General features: G+C 31.0%; 1 protein-coding gene and 1 long non-coding RNA gene across 2 annotated transcripts; one reads left to right on the top strand and one right to left on the bottom strand.

The window, feature by feature from the left end:
- Positions 1-17: 17 nt before the first annotated feature.
- On the bottom strand, positions 18-21154 carry LOC111034474. Its single transcript, XM_022315742.1, has 10 exons — positions 20051-21154; positions 6590-6634; positions 6311-6502; positions 6089-6242; positions 5835-5941; positions 5207-5364; positions 4275-4518; positions 1623-1732; positions 1400-1546; positions 18-740 (listed from the first exon to the last, which is right to left on the bottom strand). The coding sequence occupies exons 1-10, from the start codon at positions 20100-20102 to the stop codon at positions 150-152; spliced, it is 1800 nt and encodes a 599-aa protein (XP_022171434.1). The 5' UTR covers positions 20103-21154; the 3' UTR covers positions 18-149.
- Positions 21155-21290: 136 nt separating this feature from the next.
- Positions 21291-23025, top strand: LOC111034475. The gene is made up of 2 exons (XR_002604542.1): positions 21291-21756; positions 21824-23025. It is a non-coding gene; the product is annotated as an uncharacterized LOC111034475 (long non-coding RNA).
- Positions 23026-23705: the final 680 nt, after the last annotated feature.

The following is a 23705-nucleotide window of genomic DNA, read 5'->3' as shown; positions in this document are numbered from 1 at the left end:
ATCGATTGTACTCAGACTTAGTACATTATCTCATTTATTTTAGTACAATTCATTATTTGAGCATTTTGTTTTGTTTTTGGCTTTTCTTAACAACAAGCTTACTTTAATTAACTAAAATAATAGTAATATTGTATACAATTGTGTATTAGTCAGTGCATAACTATGACATCTGGAGCTGATTTAGTTGATTCAATACTATAAGGCCTTTGACTTAGTTCGGATGAAAACTTATCCATTTCAATAACAGCCTCAGCCCTAAATTTTGATGGCTTTGCATCAGCAGAACTTTCTGAAGAATCTTTTCGATATCCAAAAGTAGAAAATCCTAATGGTTGCCTGAATGGTGATTCTGATGGTCTTACTCTATAGTGGCCAGCAGTTTTTGGTACAACTGAAGTGTCAAAAAGGCTCTCTCTAGTTTGACACTCAATATCTTTAGTTTCAGCTGTTATTGGATAGGAACTCATCAATCCATCACCTTCTTCGTCTTCAACAGAAGGATAAAGGCGAGGCGGATCATGCTTCATTAACACTGGAATAAGGTCACCTGATGGAACATAACAATCCGAACTAGATATGTTAGTATGTTTGCTTTGGATTAGGTTAGTGGTTTGACTACTGTTGTCACTTTGTGGATAGTCATGTCCTTGTGGACCAGAATCTTCTAGTGATTGTTCGTCTGTTACATGTATTCTTCCAATTTGATCTAAATGATCTTCTCTTGAATGGCGCATATGTTCCTAATAAAAAGAGTTTTAAATTACAATTATTAGACTTAATTGAACCTTGGACTTATCTAACTAAGGTAGGTGTAATAAACACGTTTGCTTATAAAATACAGGTATATCATCCATACACACAATGGTATTTTAATGCATTACTAATATTAAGATTGATATGAAAACAAAACTTTTAGAATCTGTCATTCTGAGCATAAATGTATTTGTTCCACAATGTTATTATTTTTGTGTGTCCATGGCTTTTGTGAGCAGTATAAATTCACTAATCATCAACTTTAAGTTTAAAATTCACAGTATCTACTTTTCAAAATTATCGATTACATTGATTTATATATATTCAAAATGTAATTTAACTATAATATAAAATCCTAATTATTAACTCTCAAGACAATTTCAATGGCCTAATTAGAGTGAGATACGACACCAATGACTTTATTTTTTTTAACTCGTGAACCGTATTTAAGTACTTATCTAGCTTTAAATAAAATTATTTATAGATACTAATAGGGTATATTTTATAGAAACAAGACATCAAATCCATAGATATTACAGTCTTATATGTATATATTATATATTCTTAAGGTCCCCACACACTGCAACGGTGGCGATAAAATTCTTTTGTACATTTTATGCTAATTAAACAATTTTATACAACCTACTTTTATAATTCGGTGGTCATGCACAAGTTTTCGGACAATATTGGTGATGAATGCTGAACACATGCCGCATAGAATTAAAAAAAACACTACTAGAATAACTATTATGTCAAAACTTGAAAATAGTTGCATTAATCTGTTGTCTTCTTCCTAAAATAATTAAAAATTAATAGCTTATAAAACAACTTTAAAACAAAAGCTGAGTAAGTAATAATTTAATACAAACCGGACACCCGTCTTCATCCCATCGAAAACGACAATTCTCGACCTGATTGCAACGTAATTCGGACGCAATACACGTTAAGTCTTCACAATCGTACTGATCACTACCGCACGCTGTAAAATATAGTTTCGAATCTGTTAGGACATAATATTATAACGTGATACATAAACGTACAGCAGGTGGCGGTAACCAGAATTCTGAAATGGGGAGGAGGGATTGAGTATAAATTAAACCAAGTTTTTTACAGTTTTGAGTACATAAATAATAGATTTATTTGGGGAAAAAATTTCGACGGGAGTGACGTTAAACACCCCCCCCCCCCCCCCCCCACTGACTACGCCTCTGCGTCAACCGTACAAGTATGTGGCATCGTTTAAGTATAATTTATTTGACTAGGGCTGAAAACTTACTAAATTGTCTGACTTATTCTTTTAATTTTCATTGAAAAACTGCTAATATGGAGCTAAAAATACTGTCTGTCGTATTTATAGATATACAGCGTGATGCTTAAGCATGCTCACCTCCATTTTCCTCAATAATATTATACGTTTACTCAAATTCTGATTTTTAGAATTTTTAAGTAGACTTAAAGACCATATTTTTAAATTACTGATTACATTTGTACTGCTTAATGAATATCCTGTGGCGATACAAACTTCTATTTTTTTAAGGAGAACCCCTCTTTGTTATTAAAAATTATTTAGCGGATGAGTTTTTTGAAAATGTTGATGTTTCTTAATCAAAATGCTAATTAGTAGTTTCTGAGTTATTAAAATGTTTATACTAAGAATAATAATCCTTAAAAATGGTTTTATGAAAATAATTTATATTGACAAATTAATAGTAATTGCCAACTTTTTCAAATCGTCGAAGCCCCATATCTACTTAAATTTTATCATAGACATATTATCCTTCAAACATAAAGTTACAAAACTACTAGCTTAAATTTTGATTTAGGGACATCAAAGTTTTCAAAAAAAATATCTGCTTAATAATTCAAAATGAAAAGGGAGGTTCCTGTTTGAAAAACTGAAGTTTTTATTTGTCATCCTTAATTGATACAAAATACTTCAATGATTCAAAAAATGGTCTTCAAGTGTATTATAAACTCCAAAATCTGAATTGTAATTTATGCATAATTAAAGCATAAAAATTTGATGAGCACGCATAAAAAATCACCCTGTATATGAGTTATAAATTATAATCTACTGTTATATACCATATTAATATGCTTATCTACTGTTCTAATAATGTAAACAGATGCGTGATCAATGAATATTTTGGAGGATTTTAACATGAGTTATACTTATTTATTTATCACTAATTATAACTAAATAACCCCACTGAAAGCAGAGGTTTTTTTCTGAATTGCCAGAAGCATTTTACTAGGTGTTAAATGTGCTTTTTGTATACGAGGTACCGTAACCCGTAGGTATCGACAACCGACTTATGACTAGGTACCTAGTTATAATATGTAATTTAAGCATAGACCTAATACTACCTACTAGATGGACGGATGTAGGGGGGGAGCCCTATCCCTGGTCCCCCCCCCAAACATATTATTTCCCACATTTTTTAATAATTCTACAGATCCTGATATTACTACATTTCAATAATTACATGTATGTCTGATGATATAGGTAATATATTATTTTACATATTACGTATAATTCTGAGGGCACAAACTAAGATGTACCATCTTAGTTCATGGTGGACAGTAATACCAATACTGTGATTTTACATTAACAAAAAATTGTGCCCTCCCCCTCCCCCCCAGATCCAGATCCTTGCTCTCGATCCGTGTTTGCTACTAGATAGGAACTAGTGTATTTAGGGGGGGGGGAACAATGCGGACATTTGCTCGGGGCGGCCAAATATTGATCTATGTAGGGGGCGACCGGGCCCCTCGCGGTAACTCGGTGCAGTATTGTTTCAATAAATATTTTATTTTTGGAAAGAATTTGTATTATGACTCGATCCTTGAAAACTTAACAGTGCAACGATAATAGATAAGTGCTAGTTGTAATTTTAACATAACAATGGTTGTAGGTAGACAACCATGACTTAATCATAAAGAATTATAACTAAAAATGTGTTAAGAAAAATCAAAAAAGTGGATCTATTTTTTGGTCGAGGGGCGTAAAATTATGGTTGACCCAGGGCGCAAAAATTGTAAATACGGCCCCGAGTGTATAACAATAGCATTACGAGCAGCGTAACAACATCTCGCAGTGATAAAATACAACAATCTATTTATCTATACATCTTACCTTGCTACCCCGCACAAACGTTCGTACGAGTAATCGAGTAATAAAAAAGCGCCCTCTATGTTGTTACGCTTTCCATACAGCCATTAATTGTCTAGTAGTATTAGGTCTATGATTGATACAAATTACAAGGGCTAATATTATTCGAGTGCAGTCGAGTATTAAATTACAAAACTATGACATCCCGAATTTACAAGTGTAAGTATGTATACCACACAGTGATACAGAATATAGACATATATAGACATATTTACAGAAACTTTTTGATCTTAAACTATTATAATGCTACAATATACAACATGCTATAATAGTACATAGGCAGGTTTATGATGTACCTTTTGCCTTTATATTAGTTTACTGTTACTTATATTATGTTATAATAGCATACCTTCGTCTTTAGTCTTGGTGCGGTACGCAGTGTAAAGTGCCGAGAATTTTGATTTCACTCCCTTCCCCTCTGCCAAGAATCGCACGTGCAACATGTTGCCCGGCGATTGCACCATTTCAGCTATCGATCCACAAAACACCTTGAGCCGCGAAGCCATGTCTGTGCGGTTTGAGAAAATCTCCACTACGTTCAATCCGCAATCGTTGGGTTTTTCTAAAGAAAATTCTTTGAAGTTAAGCTGAATCTAAAATAAATATACAATGGTTTCGAGTGAATAATTATGTTGATCACATCTAGCCGATCCTAAATAGTAAATATAATAGGTAGGTATATAGCTACTGATTAGTAGTTACTTATTAGTTAATATATTTGCAGGCGCGAAAAGACAATTTTCCGATCCAAAGCATAAAAATGCTAAGCGTCAAGCAAAAGAGTCCACAATTGATTTCAGAATAATAATTGAAGTTTATAAATCCTATTAAGATTCTAGTCAGTTAAAAAATATAGTTTTGAGACCTTCCGATGTGACAAAAATGTATGACTGGCTTGTCCAATTTCAAATTCTGTAAGAAGCCTTAAGATCGTTTGTATTTTTTTTCTAAAATTTGGTCAAAACGTTAATCAAAATATGAATTTCTGACTGATATGATTAAACAAAATGTCCATATTTACCTGTGTGGCTTTGTATAATATCTGAGACAGAAATGTTCTCTTAGAAAAACAGTCTAGTTTAAGTTTAGAAGATATATCAATATGTTAAGTTAACTTGAGTTATTAACAGAGTCAAAGTGAAACTAGTCAAAGTTTCACAATTTCGTCACAGCAGAGGCATTTTTCTATTCAAAAGTTTGGAAATCATCAGCTAAACCTACCTAATATTTGTGTCTAAATACAGCTCTAAGTATGAGTTTTTCAAATAATACAATTATTACCTTCCAACCTTCTTTTACTTGTATTATCCACATACAGTCCAAAGGTACTTGGTTCACGAGTGTTGTGTTCTTTAAATCATCAACCTCCGTACTATTTATGTACCCCTGTGAACCACCCACAAATTTACGACACGGCGGAAGCTCCGATTTTTCTATGTCTGCAAAATATGATTAACACTACAATATGAGGCACAGGTTTCAAAAAATATTTCAATTTTGACTTTATGCCATCATCATAGAAGTCGTGGTATTTTTTGGTATATAGTCTGATTAAATTATGAACCATTATTATATTAACGAACAAACAATCGTTCTGGTTAATTGGACGCATTATACAATTAATATTACCAACTTAAAGTTTTGACGATTTTGTTGATGGCGCTTAATGATTTTAAAACAATTTTTTAAAGATCCCGTGATACATATCATTCACCAAGCCCCACAAGGCCACTGACGACTTCCATATAGGAGGTAATAGGTACCTACTATATTGTATTAAATATTATAATAAAGTCGACTAGGTACTTGATACAACGACAACCATCGGAAAAGTGTGTCGTGACAATTTAACTGTTTTCTACCACGTATGTTGATAACAATTTTTGGAGTATGAATTATTATTGTTCACCTGGCGGAGGCTTCTTAATGAATTTGTAAACGGCGTGGAATCCTTCATATTCAATATTTTCGTCCGACCGAAATCTCAGCCATAAATATTTGCCTGATGAAATTATTCTAGAAAAGAAATATAGTACCAAATAATGTATTATAATTTATATTTGCGGGTGTAAGACATTACCTAAGTGCAACGTGTCTTTAATATCCGTATTGCAATTTGTATTTTAACAAGATATTTAAATTAAAAAAATTAAAAATACTCACTTGGGCGGGAACTGATTTCCGCAGTAGTAATACGCTGGAACTGAATATCCGTACGGGCCATCTCGAATTTCCAAGTGGTCGTGTTTACACCCAATACTTGGTTCAATGGTAAACGAGTCCCTAAAGTCTAGTTCAATAATCTCTCCAGGGCCAGCTAAGAAAAAGTATTCAATATTATTTGTTTCATTTAAAATTATTTGAATAAAAATCCTGTTCACACACCTTCTAACGACCTGATACATTCTGTATTATTGGGATAAGGTTGAGGATAACCCGGAGAGTAGAACTCGAAATCTTCTTCGAACCGTTGACACGGTGAATTAGCCATCAAAGTTTCAGACGCCATGTCTTGAACCGGTATATCATAATCAATAGTAGTGGTTAACGAAACATTACCATCGATTAAATCCGAATCTACAATTTTAGTTTTAATTGTAAAAAAGAAAATTAATAAATTAATACATCCAATACACAAAATATTTTATATAATGTAAAATTTACCTAATCCAAATACTTTTTTTGAAATTATTAATAATACCGCAATACCTAAAAAAAAAAACCTTATTATTTAAGATCACACTTCTAACTTTTCATGTTTTTATAGAGTATATTTTTTTAATAAATCAATGCCTTAATTGTTTTTAAATTTAAACGAATTTTCCTCATAACATAACAATAACCGCAGGGATTGCGTATAACGAGGAGTCCATAGTCATTCAAATATAGATAGTACTTTTACATACAAAAATGTACTAAGTTAATATTCGTGTGATTTGCGATTTAAATTATCGATAAAAAATGGAAGAGATGCATCATCCATTATAATCTATTATGGTTTTTTAGTTTTTGAAATATTTTAATTTCCAATGGGCAATGAATGGTTGTTCACCACACAATTCAGAATTTAACCACTCATAATACCTATCATAATCCACAGATAAAATGTTTTCTATACTCATACCAGCCATAATATGATCTTTCATCCTATGATCTTAATATCTATCAGTATCCAATCACCAAAATTAAGGAATTAAAAACTAATAGTTCATAATATAGTCTATATCTAAGTATACTTTAGAATTTAGAATGGTAATTTATATTTAGTTTTTGATAAAATAGTTAATACAAGACCCAATGGCGAAAAAGATCACATTTTACATTAAATTCATTGCTATTTACTATCTCTGCTACTATAATATTAAATTCTTACCTTATACTTATATCTAGTTGATAACGCATTATTTCCTCTTTATAATTCAACAGACGATTTAAAATTTATTTTATTTTTATCTCTTGGGACATTATTTCGTTTTACATATTTAAGCATGACGTTGGCATTAAGTTTACCTACTTGACCTGTAAACTAGACAAAAAACAATTGTAATCCTATACATTTATAATATGTTTTTATTCTCGAGTTTTGAGAATAAAATATTATTACACTCATATTAGTTTAAGATTTTAAATACCTACTAGTTATTGAAATATGATTTTTTTAAATTTATATATAAAACACTTAAGCATATAGGTATCTACATAGCTAATAATTTATTGTTTTCAATATTTGACTTCACTATTACTTGGATATACAATTTTATTATCTTGCCATTTTACAGTAGGTATACTCAATATTTTGGTTTTGTTTATATGTCTATATTCATTACGAAATACTTTAACAAAATGTGTTTAAAAGGTAATACACGAATGATATATGAGTACACTCTACACACTAATATAATATAAGGGTTTAAAATGTTCATAACGATATATCAGGTTTTATACGAATAAATATATTAAAAAATTGAAAAGTATTTAGATTCAATGTGCTATTTTATTATAGAAATTCTTAATCATCTTTGAATAAATACAAAAAAATAATTAAGTTTACAATTAAATCGATATTAATATACATGACGGAAATAATGTAGTTATAATCATTAATTAACTCCAGTGATTTCAATTAATTTTTTTTTAAAAATATTATATATTTAGCATTGAAGCCATAATATAGAGAAGTACCTATTGAATCTAAATTCTGAGAGGAGCGATGATTGTATTGATTTTACAATGATGTGTATTTTTTTTTTTTTTTTGTCTGAGTTTACTGTGCTGAGTACACAATAAGTAATCGAAATAATTCTTCGATTTTCGACTTCAGTATCTTTTCCAGTTGAAAAATGAATTTAATTAGTTCGGTAGTCAAAAATATTCTCCGGGTTTTCAAAATTCAAAGGCACCGGGAAAAACAAAACAAAACAAAAAAAGTTTTTTGACAAAATCAATTTCGGTTTTTTGTGTAATTCTAAAAAAAATTACCTTAGATACACGACATTTCCACTAAATATTTAAATTAGCATTTTCTATACACCACAAAATATTTTGACTCATATTGAGCTATTTATAGGCGTATTAAATTTTCAATTTTTATTAGTTTTTTAAAATCAATGCTGATGGAAAAATGTTTGCTGGGTCGGTCAAAAAATAAGAAAATGTAATACAAGGTTCATCATAAGTTGTTGTAAGTGTAAATTTAAAAATAATTAGTGCAAATCCACAACAATTTTTTATGGGCATCTGAAGTTAGTATTTTGATTGGGATTTTAATATCACAAACATTTGCAAATTATTTTGTGTTAAAAATTCATAAAAATTTTTTCTATACCTAAGATTTTTAATACAGATTTCTCATAAGTGTGTCTACCTTTATCAAAAAAAAAAATGTCTACCGGAAAGTCGAATTAAATGTTTATGACCGTTTGCAATTCAAATTTTCACAACATAGGATATTCAGTCGTTTTCTCATGGAACAATTTTCTTATTTTTTTGTTATTCAAAAACGAATAACCACTTAGATCAGTGGTTCACAACTTTTTTGGATTCATGTTACCCTAATTCACAATAAGTCAACACTACGAAGATATACAACTGATAATTCCTGCAGCTCGCGTTAATTGTCTCTTTATACTTGTTTGATTTGAAGAATTTCCTGACAAAAATTAACTATATAATTTTGTTTTCTATCTGTAATCCTGAGAATAATAGTTGAGTTGGCTGTGATATGTGTTGACTAATACGACTTAAAACGTAGGTACATAACAAAGGTTATCAGCCATCAGGCCCAGATGTAGCTGAAGGCAACACTACTTGAAATGCTGCTCCAATAACTAACTAAAATATGTCTGCATGCTAGCCAAAATAAAGAATCGTTTTTTGTATTCAATGATTTTATATGATTGAATTCAAATTTAACACATCCATTTACAGTGACTTCCTAGACAGCAGAGCGTTACCCGCACATACCCGTTTTTTTAAATGTATATATTATATTATGTTAAACGTATTAAACATTAAAAATGTATTTAATATTATGGACCTGAGCAGCCAACATAACTGATAAATTTTAGACAAATGTCCTTGAAATCATACATTGAGATATCAACATTCCAAGATGAATCAACCGACCAAAATAATCGATCAACGGACTAACTAAAGACAAACCGAGAAAAAGCATTAGACAAGATATCAGGACAAAATGCTGCGTTCACAACTCAAGCTGAACACACCTCCATCAATACAGCCTACAGGTAATCACTTTGATCGAGTCTTTCCTCTTTGTCAAGTTCTACTTGGTCTGAGACTGTGTAGCTTACAGGTCACCTCTCCGTAGCCAAACCTACTGACTGGACATAATTTAAGAATAGGTAGAGGCGACGTATTGCAGGGTCAATACGTAAAGTTATACTATTTAATTACTTTTTACTAAATTAAATTAATATAAGTACTACTGTTAATTCACTTAAAAGCTTGACATGTTATTTTATTATTTTTATTATAACAATACGGTCAATAATTAAATGATTTATATTCTGTCCCGACCAAATTTATGATCTAATACCTCCCTAGTGTAACTCCTATTTGGGGAACACTTTCATTATCAAAATAATATATGTTATATAAAATATAATAGTTACATATTAGAAAGTTGCTGAAACATTATAACACGCAATAAAAGGGCGTTGTTTTTTATTCTCCCCTAGTATTTTTCCAATGATGACGGAAATTGTTTGTTTTGTATTTTAACAAAATGCAGGTATAAATAATGTTTTCATATACTAACTAATTTGTTAATGTAAAACGATCGAATACAACATAATTATAAATGTGTAAATATTATAAATGTAATGTTTATCATATATGTACACATAACATCTATTCATATATTGTACCTTTAATAACTATAGTATACAGGTATAAAAGACACGATATTTGTGCAACACTTAAATAAAATAAAAACCGAAGCAGTCCATCCGCTGTATGATAAAGATATAAAAGCATTCGTCGTTTTTGCACCACAATTGTTCATTTTGACTTTTTGTATAAGACGTCGTTCGATTTTTAGATTATGCATCGTTGGGGCATACCTGAATATTTAACAATACAAAGCGAAAAGATTAGGACTTAGGAGTACCCAAAATCGCGGGTTATTTACTTGCTCTCAGTTTTCAATTTGAAGCTATAATATTCAATTTTCATATATTGAGTAAAAGTATACCTATAGGTATGTAGTTTTGTTTAAAAATGTAGAATATAGGCTCACGATAAGATTAAAAAACCAGTAGGGTCACCTTGACCAATCCATAGATTTTTATCGTGTAATATGTATATTATTATGCATTATAACTATAACTATGTTTTTAAAATTTAAATTAATAAGCTGGTTATATTATTGTTAAACATGTATAATATATACCTACTTATTTTTATTTATGTAAATAATACAAAAAATGTATACGATTATTGACTGTTCAAATTCGATCATATTAATATGGTATATAATAAGTTCTTTTAAAAAATGTCACATAATTTTCAATATTTTTCCCTTAATATTGCAAGATAATATGCTAATGCGCAGACAATGTACGATATTTTCAATTTTGTAACAGGTAACCGCGATAATGAGGAAACAACGACCGCCGGAGTGTTGCTCGTTGCACTCATTGAGTAGGTTACTGTAAAGGCGATTTGTTAAATCACTGTATAAGAAAAAAATCTTTTTCAGTCCGTATAGACGTCTATCAGGCTTTTTTCTAAGGATACTTTATAATATATTTATTTATTTTTCTATTAGGTAGTAATACTATAGGTTGAACTAAATTTTGCCAAAAACAAATCTCGTAATGAATATATATTATATAATAATGTTATTTAATATAACTTTATAAACATATAATTTTAGTATCTGATAAGTCAGTATGAACGTGCCGTAGAATAGAGTGAATTAATTACAATAGGTGTTAAATTGATTTATGGTATATACATAACATACATTTAATCTAAATATCTTTAAAATATCTTCATAATATCATACTGTAAAGTATTATTCGAATTACAAATCCCAACAAGTAATATTTTTAATTGCAACAAAATAAATAAATAATTATTTTTCATTTAAATATCCTATTTTGTAAACATTTGAATTTAAAATGTCTAAATAAAAATTGTGACTTTAATGGCATACAATGTATTATTGATATTTATTAATTGCTAAGTAGGAATTCAGAAAGTAACTGCTTGTATTATATTGTCAAGATTGTCGACAGGGAAAATTTTTTTAACAACTAATGAGTCAAAAAAGTCAAAAATCTCAAAAAGAACTAAAATAATTAAAAAAATTATATATACCTATTAGTTCAATACTTATATGAAAACTTCAAGTATCTATTTTTGAAGTTCAACAATAAAATAAATTTGAAATCTGTTGTTGCATAAAATGTATTCCCATTTTTCCATAATTTTTTATTAGTTTTCTTCGATTATTTTGAAAAATACTGGGACATTTGTATTATATCCTCTTTGCTAGCAAAAATTACTTTTAATATTGAAAATGAAAGCATTAAAGCTACTGTATCGGCCATAGGTTGTCTTCTGAGGTGACATACAAAGTTTTCTGCCGCACGTTATTCAATCATTGTAAAATCTACCGAGTCTAAAAAAAGCCGGACAGAACTCGGTAACTGTACATAGATAGTATTGTTATTTTTTATCCCTTCGCTCACCTCGGTAAAAGATATTCGCTTAATATTAGAACTACTCTGCAGTGTATCTCTTAATCTTCTTAAAAGTAAGCAGTACATTAGCAGTATATTTAAATCTACTAAAGTTTATTGTGTAAAATGTTGTTTTTCAGACATAATTAGTCACTAAAGTAATTAGTAACCATACTAGTTAAAAGTAAAATGGATTTGGCACGTTATCTGCATATACATATTACATATAGGTCATAGGATAGGAACACCTACTCATTTTTACTTCATTATCATTTGTAATATAAAATTATAAAGAACAATAAAAAGTAAAAAGATTAAATAAATATATTTATTTTCTTAAAACCTGGAACAAAATAAATATCATAAACACTCTAGCTATAAATTGATATAAGTTACTAATTAGTAATTACCGAATAAGCAAACACAAATATAATATATGTATTTATTGTATTTGACTATTTAATAATGAGTTAATATTGAAATTTCCAATAGTCTGTTACAGTATCCGATGGACTGTTCAGTACTAACTCCATACATGTCATTTATCTAGGTATCCATTTATTAATAAATATAATAAATTTGTTTTAAATTTATTTTTATAAAAAATATAATTTTGGGTTTAAGAAATTTATATTTGAATTTTGAAAACAGTTGTATAAGTGGTAAATACAACTTAATGTATTTTGAAGGTAGTAAAAATATTTAAAAATCGATGGACTTACAATTTTTATTTTATTATTAATAATGTACTTTAATACAGACATTTTTAAGAAATATTTAAGTTTCATAATCTTCAAATGTTTCAATTAATTACTAAAGAAATAAATAGGTAATAATCTACAAGTAAATTCTTCGAATTACCATTTTTAAGTGTTTCGTAATTAGTTTTAAATTTAATTAGTATCTACCTACTTTGGAGTACCTATAGTGATTGTAAAAACAAAATGTTGTCGACAAAATGGCATGTATTTTGTTTATAAATATGTTAAATATTATATTAAGTACAGAGTGTAAATTAATAATATATTTTTAATAATGAATACCTTACATTTTAGTGTGAACAATATGTAAAGATTTTAATATTAGGCTTGTTACTATGTAACCAATTTACCATCCGTATAAGATAGCCGTATAGATATATGAATGTATACCTAGTACTCTTATTTAAAAGCGATTGCTGAAAGATACCATTTATACTTTTTTTAATGGCAATTTTAGTTAGCTAAGAAACAATATAGATCTCTATTGTATTTAATATTTCTTCTTATTATTATTACTATTTTTTATTCAATTCCGAAACGACAATTTTAAATAGTATAACAAAATAATGTGGTAATTAGGTTTAGGTGATTATATAGGTACAAATGCTAGAACACCTAAATTAAGATATCAATAATAATTCAAAATTACAAATACCTATAATATAATTAGCTAGTATTTAAGTATCTAACAGTAGAATAGTGGTCTATTAGGATTAATTGTTATTTGTAGCTCTGAGCATGCGATGGTTAATCAACCCTAGCTAGAGTATATGATTGTGCCCATTAGAGGTCTTATGAGTTGGAACATAAAATTGGGATTGGTTTCTGAAATAATGAGAAGGAATAGCGGAAATGAGTTCAGGAACGTCCAGAAAACCATTTAGAATTTACTAAATATAAAAAATCTTAGTCTGCTTTATCACGACGAGAGCCAAGTGTAATGATATTTAGAACTTGTCTAATTTTGGAGTCATCAATACTAATCACGAGGTTCGTGGTAAATATTCATTTTGAGGGCAATATAGTTTATAAATTTATTTTGAACTCGTTCGAGTTGTAACTGATCGACGGTTGCCCAACCATTGATCCGTATTCAAAAAGAGAACAAACAATGGCATCATATGAAGTTCAACAGCATCTAACGGACTTAAATCATTTAGTGTCGCGTACTTGCGTACAATAGTGATTAGTGACGAAATTAAGTCTCTACGGTGCGTCGGTGCCTACCTATAATAATTGATTAAATGGTCTTCAGATAACTAGGTACTGTTCGAGTAGAAATATATAATATTGAATATAATGTAGGTACTTATATACATTACAGTATTAAGCTCATAGTAATTGCTTAAGAGGACGTAACACTAGTATTTGTTGTCTCCGTCTTACCAATGCGTAATATAGCAAAATTACGCTCGGCAGCTCCTTTAGTTTAAAAATTAGAGTGAATCGACCTATTATGAAACTTGATGGTAAGAACATTATCTGTGTTTTTACGTTGGTTTTTTGCGATAATTCAATTTTTAAGTGAGTTATGACCATTTTTAATTTATCGTATATTATATACATATAACTTGCTAAAAAATTGAATTATCGTAAAAAACCAACGTAGAAACACAGATGATGTTCTTACCATCGAGTTCTAAAATAGGTAAATCCACTCTAATTTTTAAACTAAAGGAGCTACAAGTATTCTGCTGAGCGTAAATTTGCTATATTACGCACTGGTATGACGGAGACAATAAATACCAGTATTACGTCCTCTTAATACTTTTCTTATTAGTTATTACTTATTACCTACTTATTATTACATTACATTTATTACCAAAATAATAGCTATATAATGTACCTGTAAAATATTCAGCATTCCAAGAATTACCTTTATCTTAGATTTTACTATTGTTAATATTTACATTTTAAATTTGATTACATACTAAATGTAAATAATTATTAGATCATAAAAACATTAAAAAAAACACATGGGTTAATCTAATACACTTGCATTTATAATGTATGATATTATAATGTGTTAATTATTAAATATACATGGTTAACTTTTAAGTGTTGATGTATTCATATCATTTTTATTTCTTAACAAGTCTATTAACATAAAAGTATAATTTTTATTTCTTTTTTTTCCCTTGCTTTTATCATAAAAAAAAATACATAATATTTTATGTTTCGGTGTTTAAATAATTGACAGGTACTATATGGCAACATAAAAATACAAGCATATATTACAATTAAAACACACTTTATAAATATAATTATATGAAAATTCCATTTCACAATCATAAACTAAAACGAAATTCATTTTATTATTGAAAAAATACTTTAAATCAATATAAGTAGTAACATTTATTAATTATATTTATAATCAATGGTATCAACTAGTAGCCAGTAGGTAGGTACCTAATTATTGTAACTAATTCACTGTTTAGTTATTGCATTAACGTTGAAATCTGATGTAATGAAATATTGAAATACTACAATAGGTAATTATTTAAATATATTTTTTCTGATATAGAGTCAATACAAATTATAGCATAGTTCATAACGTTCACAGAACAAAAATTCAAATGCAAATTGTGACATTGCATGTGATGATCGAGGAGGTAATTTTTTACTTATCAGTTTTCAGAATATTTTTGTAGATATAGTAATAACCAAAATTATACATAGATTATAGGTATGTTATGGCATGCATTTATGTAGGTACATTACAAATTATATGGTGTATACAAATATTGTTATTGGTATGGAATATGGATACAATTTTTTTTCTGTTCTTCGAGGCCAAATTTCATAAAATTTTCGCTATCGTGATAACTTATTAGTAAGGCTAGGGACTTCGTGCCCTTAAAAACCTTAAAATATGCATGTATTTGTGCCCTAAAGAATCAATAAATATTCCATAAAAATATGCATTTAAAAAAAATTATTTTCTTTTACAAAATCGTTAAACCGATCATACGGTTTTGGTTTAGGTCTAGGCATTTTTTAATTATTTTATTATGGGCTCACTCGAAAGAAAAAACACTTCACAAAACAAAAATACGAAGAACGCACAACACCAACTGTCAACTTTTACTATTCGCGAGACCGTCTTGCCTCTATCTATAACTAATCATAGTCTATAAAATGTTTTTTTGGTATCATTATCGCCTATCGGGAATCACGAGTGTGTTATACCGATTACCGATAAGTAACAATGCAATTATAATGATAGGCAAGAAAGACGCCAACATTAATTTTTATATATTTATACCCGGTCCAGGAAATCTATTTAAAATTAACTTTTTTTATAAAATTAAAAAACTTACTCCTTGTATAAATAAAATGTGAAATATGCACTGATAACTTGAAAAATGGTCAAAAATGCAAAATATGCAACTATAAATTTTTATTAATATGAAACGAATTCCTATATTACTTAGCTATGTTTTTAATGATTATTTAAAAACATTCAAATTCCTAATAGTCTCGAGCCCCACTTATTAGTTATTAACAAAAATATACGAGTATTTACAATTTATAGATTTTCCTTGTAGAGGAAAACGAGCGAGTAGCGTGCTACTATTTGATGTATTTTGAGCAGTTATACTTATACCTGTCAGGAAGATTATATAATTATAATTTATAAACAAGACTATAAATTATAAATTAATTACGGCGTGTTTTTACATGATAACTATGTATTTTTAAGGGTTGTAGAAAATATTAATTTGTCTTAAAATCGTATCTACAACTAAATAAATTAGCATTATTTTCAATTCATATAAAACTACTAACTGTGAATTTTGTCTTACCGTTAATAACACCAACGTCCAGCGAACGGTAGTTCAATACTGACAGACGACAGTCTTGCTACTTTATTTAGATTCCTATCTATTGCTTTATTTTGTACATTTTTTGTTGTCCTCAACAAGTTCATGAAGTTCATTAATATTTAAGTTATGGAGATAACTTAGCTATACAAGCGATACAAGCTCTATGCAAATTATACAACACTGAGATATCGTTGATATAAATATAAAATCAGAACACATTTAAAAATAAGTCCCAGCTCTTAGATAATTAATAATAAATAATAATGTTTTTATTTCAAATATAGATACTATGATAATTTAGTTTAACATTTTTATAGTACCTATTTTTGTGAAAAAAAAATACACAACAATGACGTGAAATAATTTGAAAGTGATGACTGATTTGGTTTAGTTAGGTTAGGTTCAGTAACAACTAATAAGCAACAGACAACCGACTCTACCCACTGCCCAAAATATACATACTGTAAAACGATATATGTACATAATTACTTTATGCCTTCAAAAAAATGTGTTCCTGCTCCCTAGTTTTAATTAAATCAGCCCAAAGACAAAATGTTACTCACTGTACACTTTATGTCCCAATGTCTCATTACTTAAATTTTACAATTTACAAACATTTTAATTTAATCATACAAAAGTTTTCAGTGGTGTAGTTAAGACTATATCATGGGGGTCCACAATTTGTCGCGAGGACTTTTATAGGACCAAATTTCTTTACCAGGCCACCATATTTTTTAAAAAAGGATGTTTTTAAGTTATCACTTTGGTCTGCAAATCGAATATATTTTTGATTTCTTATGAAAAGCCACTCTTTGTTATATGGATTACGAGAGTGATACTATGATCTCAGGTCAGAAAATCGTTTTTTAGTGCTATTAATGTACAGTGGAACCTCGATAACTTGAACGTCTATGAGGCAAGCTTTCGATAATTCGTAGGAATATCTATTTAAGACCGACGTACAATTGACTACAAACAAAAATTTTCAATTAAATATATTAAACATAAATTTTTTCAATAGAAAGGCCCATTTTCAAATATACTATAATGATTATTGATTACCTAAGTACCGGAAATGTTGTAAACAAGATAGTTATCACCATATCATAATTATTAACCGTATCACTCAATCATTACATCTGAGTATTATGTTGGAAAAATGATTGACAATGCTGCTCATAGACCTTATAATACCTACTAGATATGAACTGTGTATAACAATAGCATTATGAGCAGCGTAACAACATCTCGCAGTGATGTAGGCTATCATTACCAAAAAATACAATAATCTTTATATCTATATACCTTACCCTGCTACCCCGCACCACCATTCGTACGAGTAATCAAGTAATCAAAAAGCACCTTCTATGTTGCTACGTATTCCATACACTCATATTGCTTTTCTAGTAGTATAAGGTGCTGCTAGTTTTGATTTTTTTCGTCTGATAGTACGTATATACATTTTATCAAAAAAAAATAGTAAAATATCTTGTGTTTGAAAATATTTTTTAAAAAAAGCCTATCTAGCAGTGTATACGTCTCGATCTCCACATGATCATGCCATGGACATTTTTAAAACAGTATTTTTAACACTTTTAAACATTAAAAAAAAATGAGTAGTAATAATAATAGGGATTTTTTGAAAATCCAGCTCTATGAATAGCTTTGACGAATACCTTTGTAAAATTGTATAGCTTGTTAAATTGAATTATGACATTATTTCAATAATTTTAAGAAGTAAAACAATTTTTAACAAGGGTAAAAATAAAAAAAAATTGTCCCATTACATTTTGACAATTTGTTTAAACAATCTTCAAAATATAAAGATAATATCAATGAAAAGCAGAAATAATAGTCGTGGCTAATTTATTTATATAGTCATTTTGATCTTGACAACACATTTGACAAATAGTTGTAAAGCACGTGTTCCCTAACGGCCCTAACTTATAAAGTTATTACAAATTGCAATAACAATTATTCCTATAAGTTCAGCTACATGTGAACGGTCGTTTTCCTCAATGCGACGTGTTAAAAATTGGCCAACGACCAATTTGTTACAAGTGATTCGGTAATTTAAGCAATTTAAAAATTTTAAATATCGAATGACTCACTAATTCCAGAACAAATTTTAGTCGGTCCAGATTGAAAGAAAGAACATTAAGGAAAATTTAACAATAAAGAATTAAGCATCTTAATTTATTATTCGAAAGCTGACTGACGATGCAGGCTAAGTATGCTCGAAATTATTAAAACTTTTGTCGCGTCTATGATGTGCAGAGATTGACCTTGAACTCGACTAATCCAGGTCTAAAAATGGAAATTCGGAATAGGAATGACGTTTATTCTAGCCGGAATGTTTATAATATTCTTCTCGACCACGTGTTTTAACAAACACTTAAAAACGACAAAAATGCACTGTGTTAATAATATGCACCGACGACACATTATTATAGTATCGTTTCATTATTAGTCCATGTTTGTAATTTGTGTCCTCTTAAATAATTGCTCAAACAGTCAAACTGCCACCTAACCACCAGGCTACTACCCATACTAAATTTAGACGTCGATACGTATAAGCACTAGGCAGTAAGCTGCGGTGGCGGAAAAGTTCGGGCTAAGAAACGAGTGCGGTTTCCGAGAAAGCAATCTTTTCGGTGTCGCGTACTCGCTATAGCGATGACGAATGACCCTCATCTCTTACACACGTCACACACACACACACACACACACACACGCACGAAGTAAGTATATTATACAGTACGAGGCACAGAGGGATCTCATTATTTTTTTTCCCACTTCGAACCGACAATGGGTCGATCTGTTCAACCCATTATACTATTACAAGGCATATAGCTGATCTAGACAGTTTCGATGTAAACAATATTGTATTTGAATTGATTTGTTAGTTAATTGATTCCGTTACAGTAGACTTGCGGCGGTGCCTAATTATTCATCCATCAAATCGACAATGATTATATAATGATAATATACTGCCCGGTGAACACTACACACCGTAGTGTGTGCACCTACCTACACATGGAGAGGAGTTGTATAGGACTGAGTAACTAATTTCTGACCCACGCTGTATAATATATAATGGCGTAATCCGTGTATACAATATAATATTATTATATATTATATAGTATATGCGCGAGCAGGGACATATTGGCCGGGTCCCGGCGCCGAACAATGTTTCGGCTCTCGTTCTCTTTATTTTTTCTTTTTGGCAAACATTTTTGGCATTGATTTATTTATACACGGCGCATACCTACGATATTATAATAATAATAATAATACTAATATATAATTCCGTTGCGTTTTACTTACACAGCGCCGGACCACTACTACGTTGTCCAACGACGACCACCAGCGGCAACATAATTCCGAAACCCGCTCCGCCGGAACCGATGTCATTTAACGCCTTTATGACCGCCGCGCGAGACTGCACCGGACGAACCTTTACAGCAGTCGTCGTCGCCGTACAATGGGGCACGTTGTCGCCGTCACCAGCACCGCGCAATCACCGCCGCCGTCGCCACCGACGTGGTGATGGTGTTGGTCGTGGTCGTGGTCGTCGACGTCTTCGCGATCACTGCACCGTCACCATCACCGTCTCGGCGCACGGTCGTCGCGTGACGTCGGCTCGTCTCCATATATCGTTATGACGACGACGACGCGATCGCTACGTGTTTCGATCGCCGTCCTCTATAGTATACTTGAAGTGTTCCGCTCGACGACAACCCCCTGGAGTATTCCTGGTCACGTGGACTCGATCCTGGCCGTGCACCCAACAATAACGCGATGTCGTCGCTTCGTACACCACCGTCGGCCGGCGACGGACCACTATCACGGCTCGAGAACGTCGGCCACGCGCGTGTAAACGAGTTCCGCGTGGGTGGTGAGTGGGTACGCGACGGGTCGGGTGCGTTGACGGGAAAGCGCGAACGATGATATACAGCAATAACACCGGTCGGCGTAAGTCTACGGCGAACGTTATCGGCGTTCGGAGCGTTTCGGCGCGACGACGTCCGTAACGGTATTATTTCGTAAACACCTTCGTAGTGCGGCGGTGCACAAGACTACGTAGGTATATTCTTCTTCTTATTATTATTATTATTATTATTATTAATGTACTAAAATTATAATCACGTACGGGTAACGACGCGTTACGCGTCTATGTATATTATAATATATTGTTGTGATGCAGACGTGACGGTAACGCGAATAATATTATACGCGAGTTGAACGCCGCGCGTTAATAATAAAACGACCGGGCCGCCGCCGTGCGTTACGGAAGACGTTCGCGCGCGCCAGATAGCCAAGCAGCAAGCGATCGGCGACAACGACGACGACGACGACGACGGACGTCGGGACGCCTCTATTTATATAAACGAGCGACGAAGACGGCGGAAACGGCACCAACGTTATACACACACGCGCGCACCACACACACTAAAGCTGTATGTAAAGCGGCCGAGCGCTGCCGCCGCCGCCGCCGCCGCCGCCGTCGTTGTGCGCCTACGCCGACGACGGCCGCGCTAGGGAGTCTGCGCGCGCCCTAGAGAGATGAGCCGTGGCCGCCACCGCCGCCGCCGCCGCCGCCGCCGCCGCCTTATGTTTGTGTGCGCCGGATTGTATATATGGGTCAAGAGCCACGGCGCGCGCTTAACTCGTTCCAATTAATAGAACGCCACTCTATACATATATCGAGTTCGGTGCAGTTCGTATATATTATGTGTAGCACGCGTGACACATCATCGAAACTACATTATGTGATCTGCACATCACAGCTGTCATGTCGTCATATTTTGGACCGGGCAATATATATACAAACGTGCAATGTATACATTTTGCGCATATAAAACCCGATATTATTGGCCCACTTCTCAAATAGGTTCACCCAAAAAATGGATAAAGTCTATAGACTGAATTTTCTGCATAGAAATATGCGTAGGTATACCCATATCCAATATGGAAAAAATGTAAATGACGGACGCTGCAGTTCATACACGATTTCGCCTATGATTGTGATGGTATATATAATAATACACCGCATTTAATGGCTCAACTGAGTATTAAATAACTGTTTGTTGGTGGTAGGTCGACGACGGAAAAATCAAAAAGATTCAATCGCCGTCGAGGATGGTGCAGCATGCCGAACATCATCCATCGGGCAGACAGAATTTTTTTCCCCCGTTCATCGACGGCCGCGAGCTCGGGTTCTCGCCAAAAACGATTATTGCCCGGCCTATCCGGCGGAGATTGTTTTTATTAACGCGCGTATAAATAATAGTTTATTATGTGTATTGTGCGTATAGTGTACATCGTATAATTATTATATAATATAGGAACACACGCCGTAAATGCGAATACCCTTGAAAATCGACATAATCGCAGCGATCACACGTTTGTGTGTGTACTACTTTGAAATTCTAATCCGGTAACGGCGAAACTTTGATGAGCAAAAGTAAAATGGCTTTACAATTTTTATAAAGCGTTTGAGGTACGATGAGAAGGAAGTAAGGAACTATAAAAAGGAGTAGTGCGTTGTGCGTTACAATTCTCTATATAGAGTACTAAATAACTTATAATATAATTTATTCATCAAAAATGATTAAATTGATTTGAACTTCAAAAATGCATTTAAATTTATAATATATTATTATGTTAATATGTCATGAACTTATAAGCTATATCGGGTAAAGATGCAATACTAAATATCATTTATCGACTTTTTGGAAACTTAATCTACTAAAAAATATAATATCATATAAATACTTTCTCAGCATACCATCGTATTACTATACCTACGCATAGACTATAGATATATGGTTCTATTTAATATTCATACCTATATTGTAGTATTAATATATTTATTAGAAACGTCAATATTCAATAAACATTAATTTATAAATTATAATATTAAAATTGATATTGTACATTTTCTTTTATCTTCAATAGATTACTACGTACGTCGTACATTGTAATTTTTCTCGTTCGCCTACACACATGACAGACGATTTCAAATCCGTTGTCGACAGGCAATATTTTCCAAACAATCTGTATCCGAGTTACTGAAACGATTGTTTTTACGACTAGAATACTATACCACAGAAAAATATACATTACCCATAGTATTCATATAATATATATTATATATACAGTGATCTTAAACATGTATTGAATACTTAATAATTTAAATAATATATATTATACTAATAAATTGTGACACATCAATTATCAGTACATAGTGGATATTATTTAAAAATGAAGTTATAGACAGAAAACTGGTAAATAATAAACAGGTGCTACCTATATCTATAATACACGGTAGACGGTGAACGCCTTGTGCGTATCTCTAAAACATTAAGTATATAGTTCTAATTTTATCTTATTCCGACAGAAGATCAACAAATTATTTTAGTTATTGAAGAAGGAAAACCAAAAAAAAAATTAACTACAAAGGTGTGTCAAGAAATGTTTGCCAAACATAGAAAAATCATTCAGATCGTTAGAAATAGATTATTTTTTTGAAGGTAAAGTTGTTTAAATAAATATTGAATAATAAAATTAATAGATTTTTAAAATCTATAATGTAATATAATTTATTAAGAGTTATGAAAATAACTAAAGTTATTTTATTATTGGTTATTGTTGGATGTTGGATAAGTAAATAATTATTAACTCTAGTTGTAAAAAATGTTGTCGACATTTTAAAGGGAAATTATTTTAATTGTAATCTATCAAAATGTAATATAAATTATTATTATTATTTTTATTTTAATCCATTTCAATAATAATTATTTGGATGCTGTAAATAATCAAAAAAACAAACTATTTTAAATTTAATTACATAAACATTTATTTTAACTGTTTTATTTTTCTAAGAGAAGATATAAAAATAATTTTGATATGTTGCCGTGATAGTTTAATAGTACTGGAAACTAAAGAATTTCATGAATCTTGATATAGAATGTTCTTG

The sequence above is a fragment of the Myzus persicae genome, unplaced genomic scaffold (assembly GCF_001856785.1).
Source record: "Myzus persicae strain clone G006 unplaced genomic scaffold, MPER_G0061.0, whole genome shotgun sequence".
NCBI classification, from domain to species: domain Eukaryota; kingdom Metazoa; phylum Arthropoda; class Insecta; order Hemiptera; family Aphididae; genus Myzus; species Myzus persicae.
Note: the sequence above shows the minus strand (reverse complement) of the source record. Positions and strands in the feature narration are given on the sequence as shown.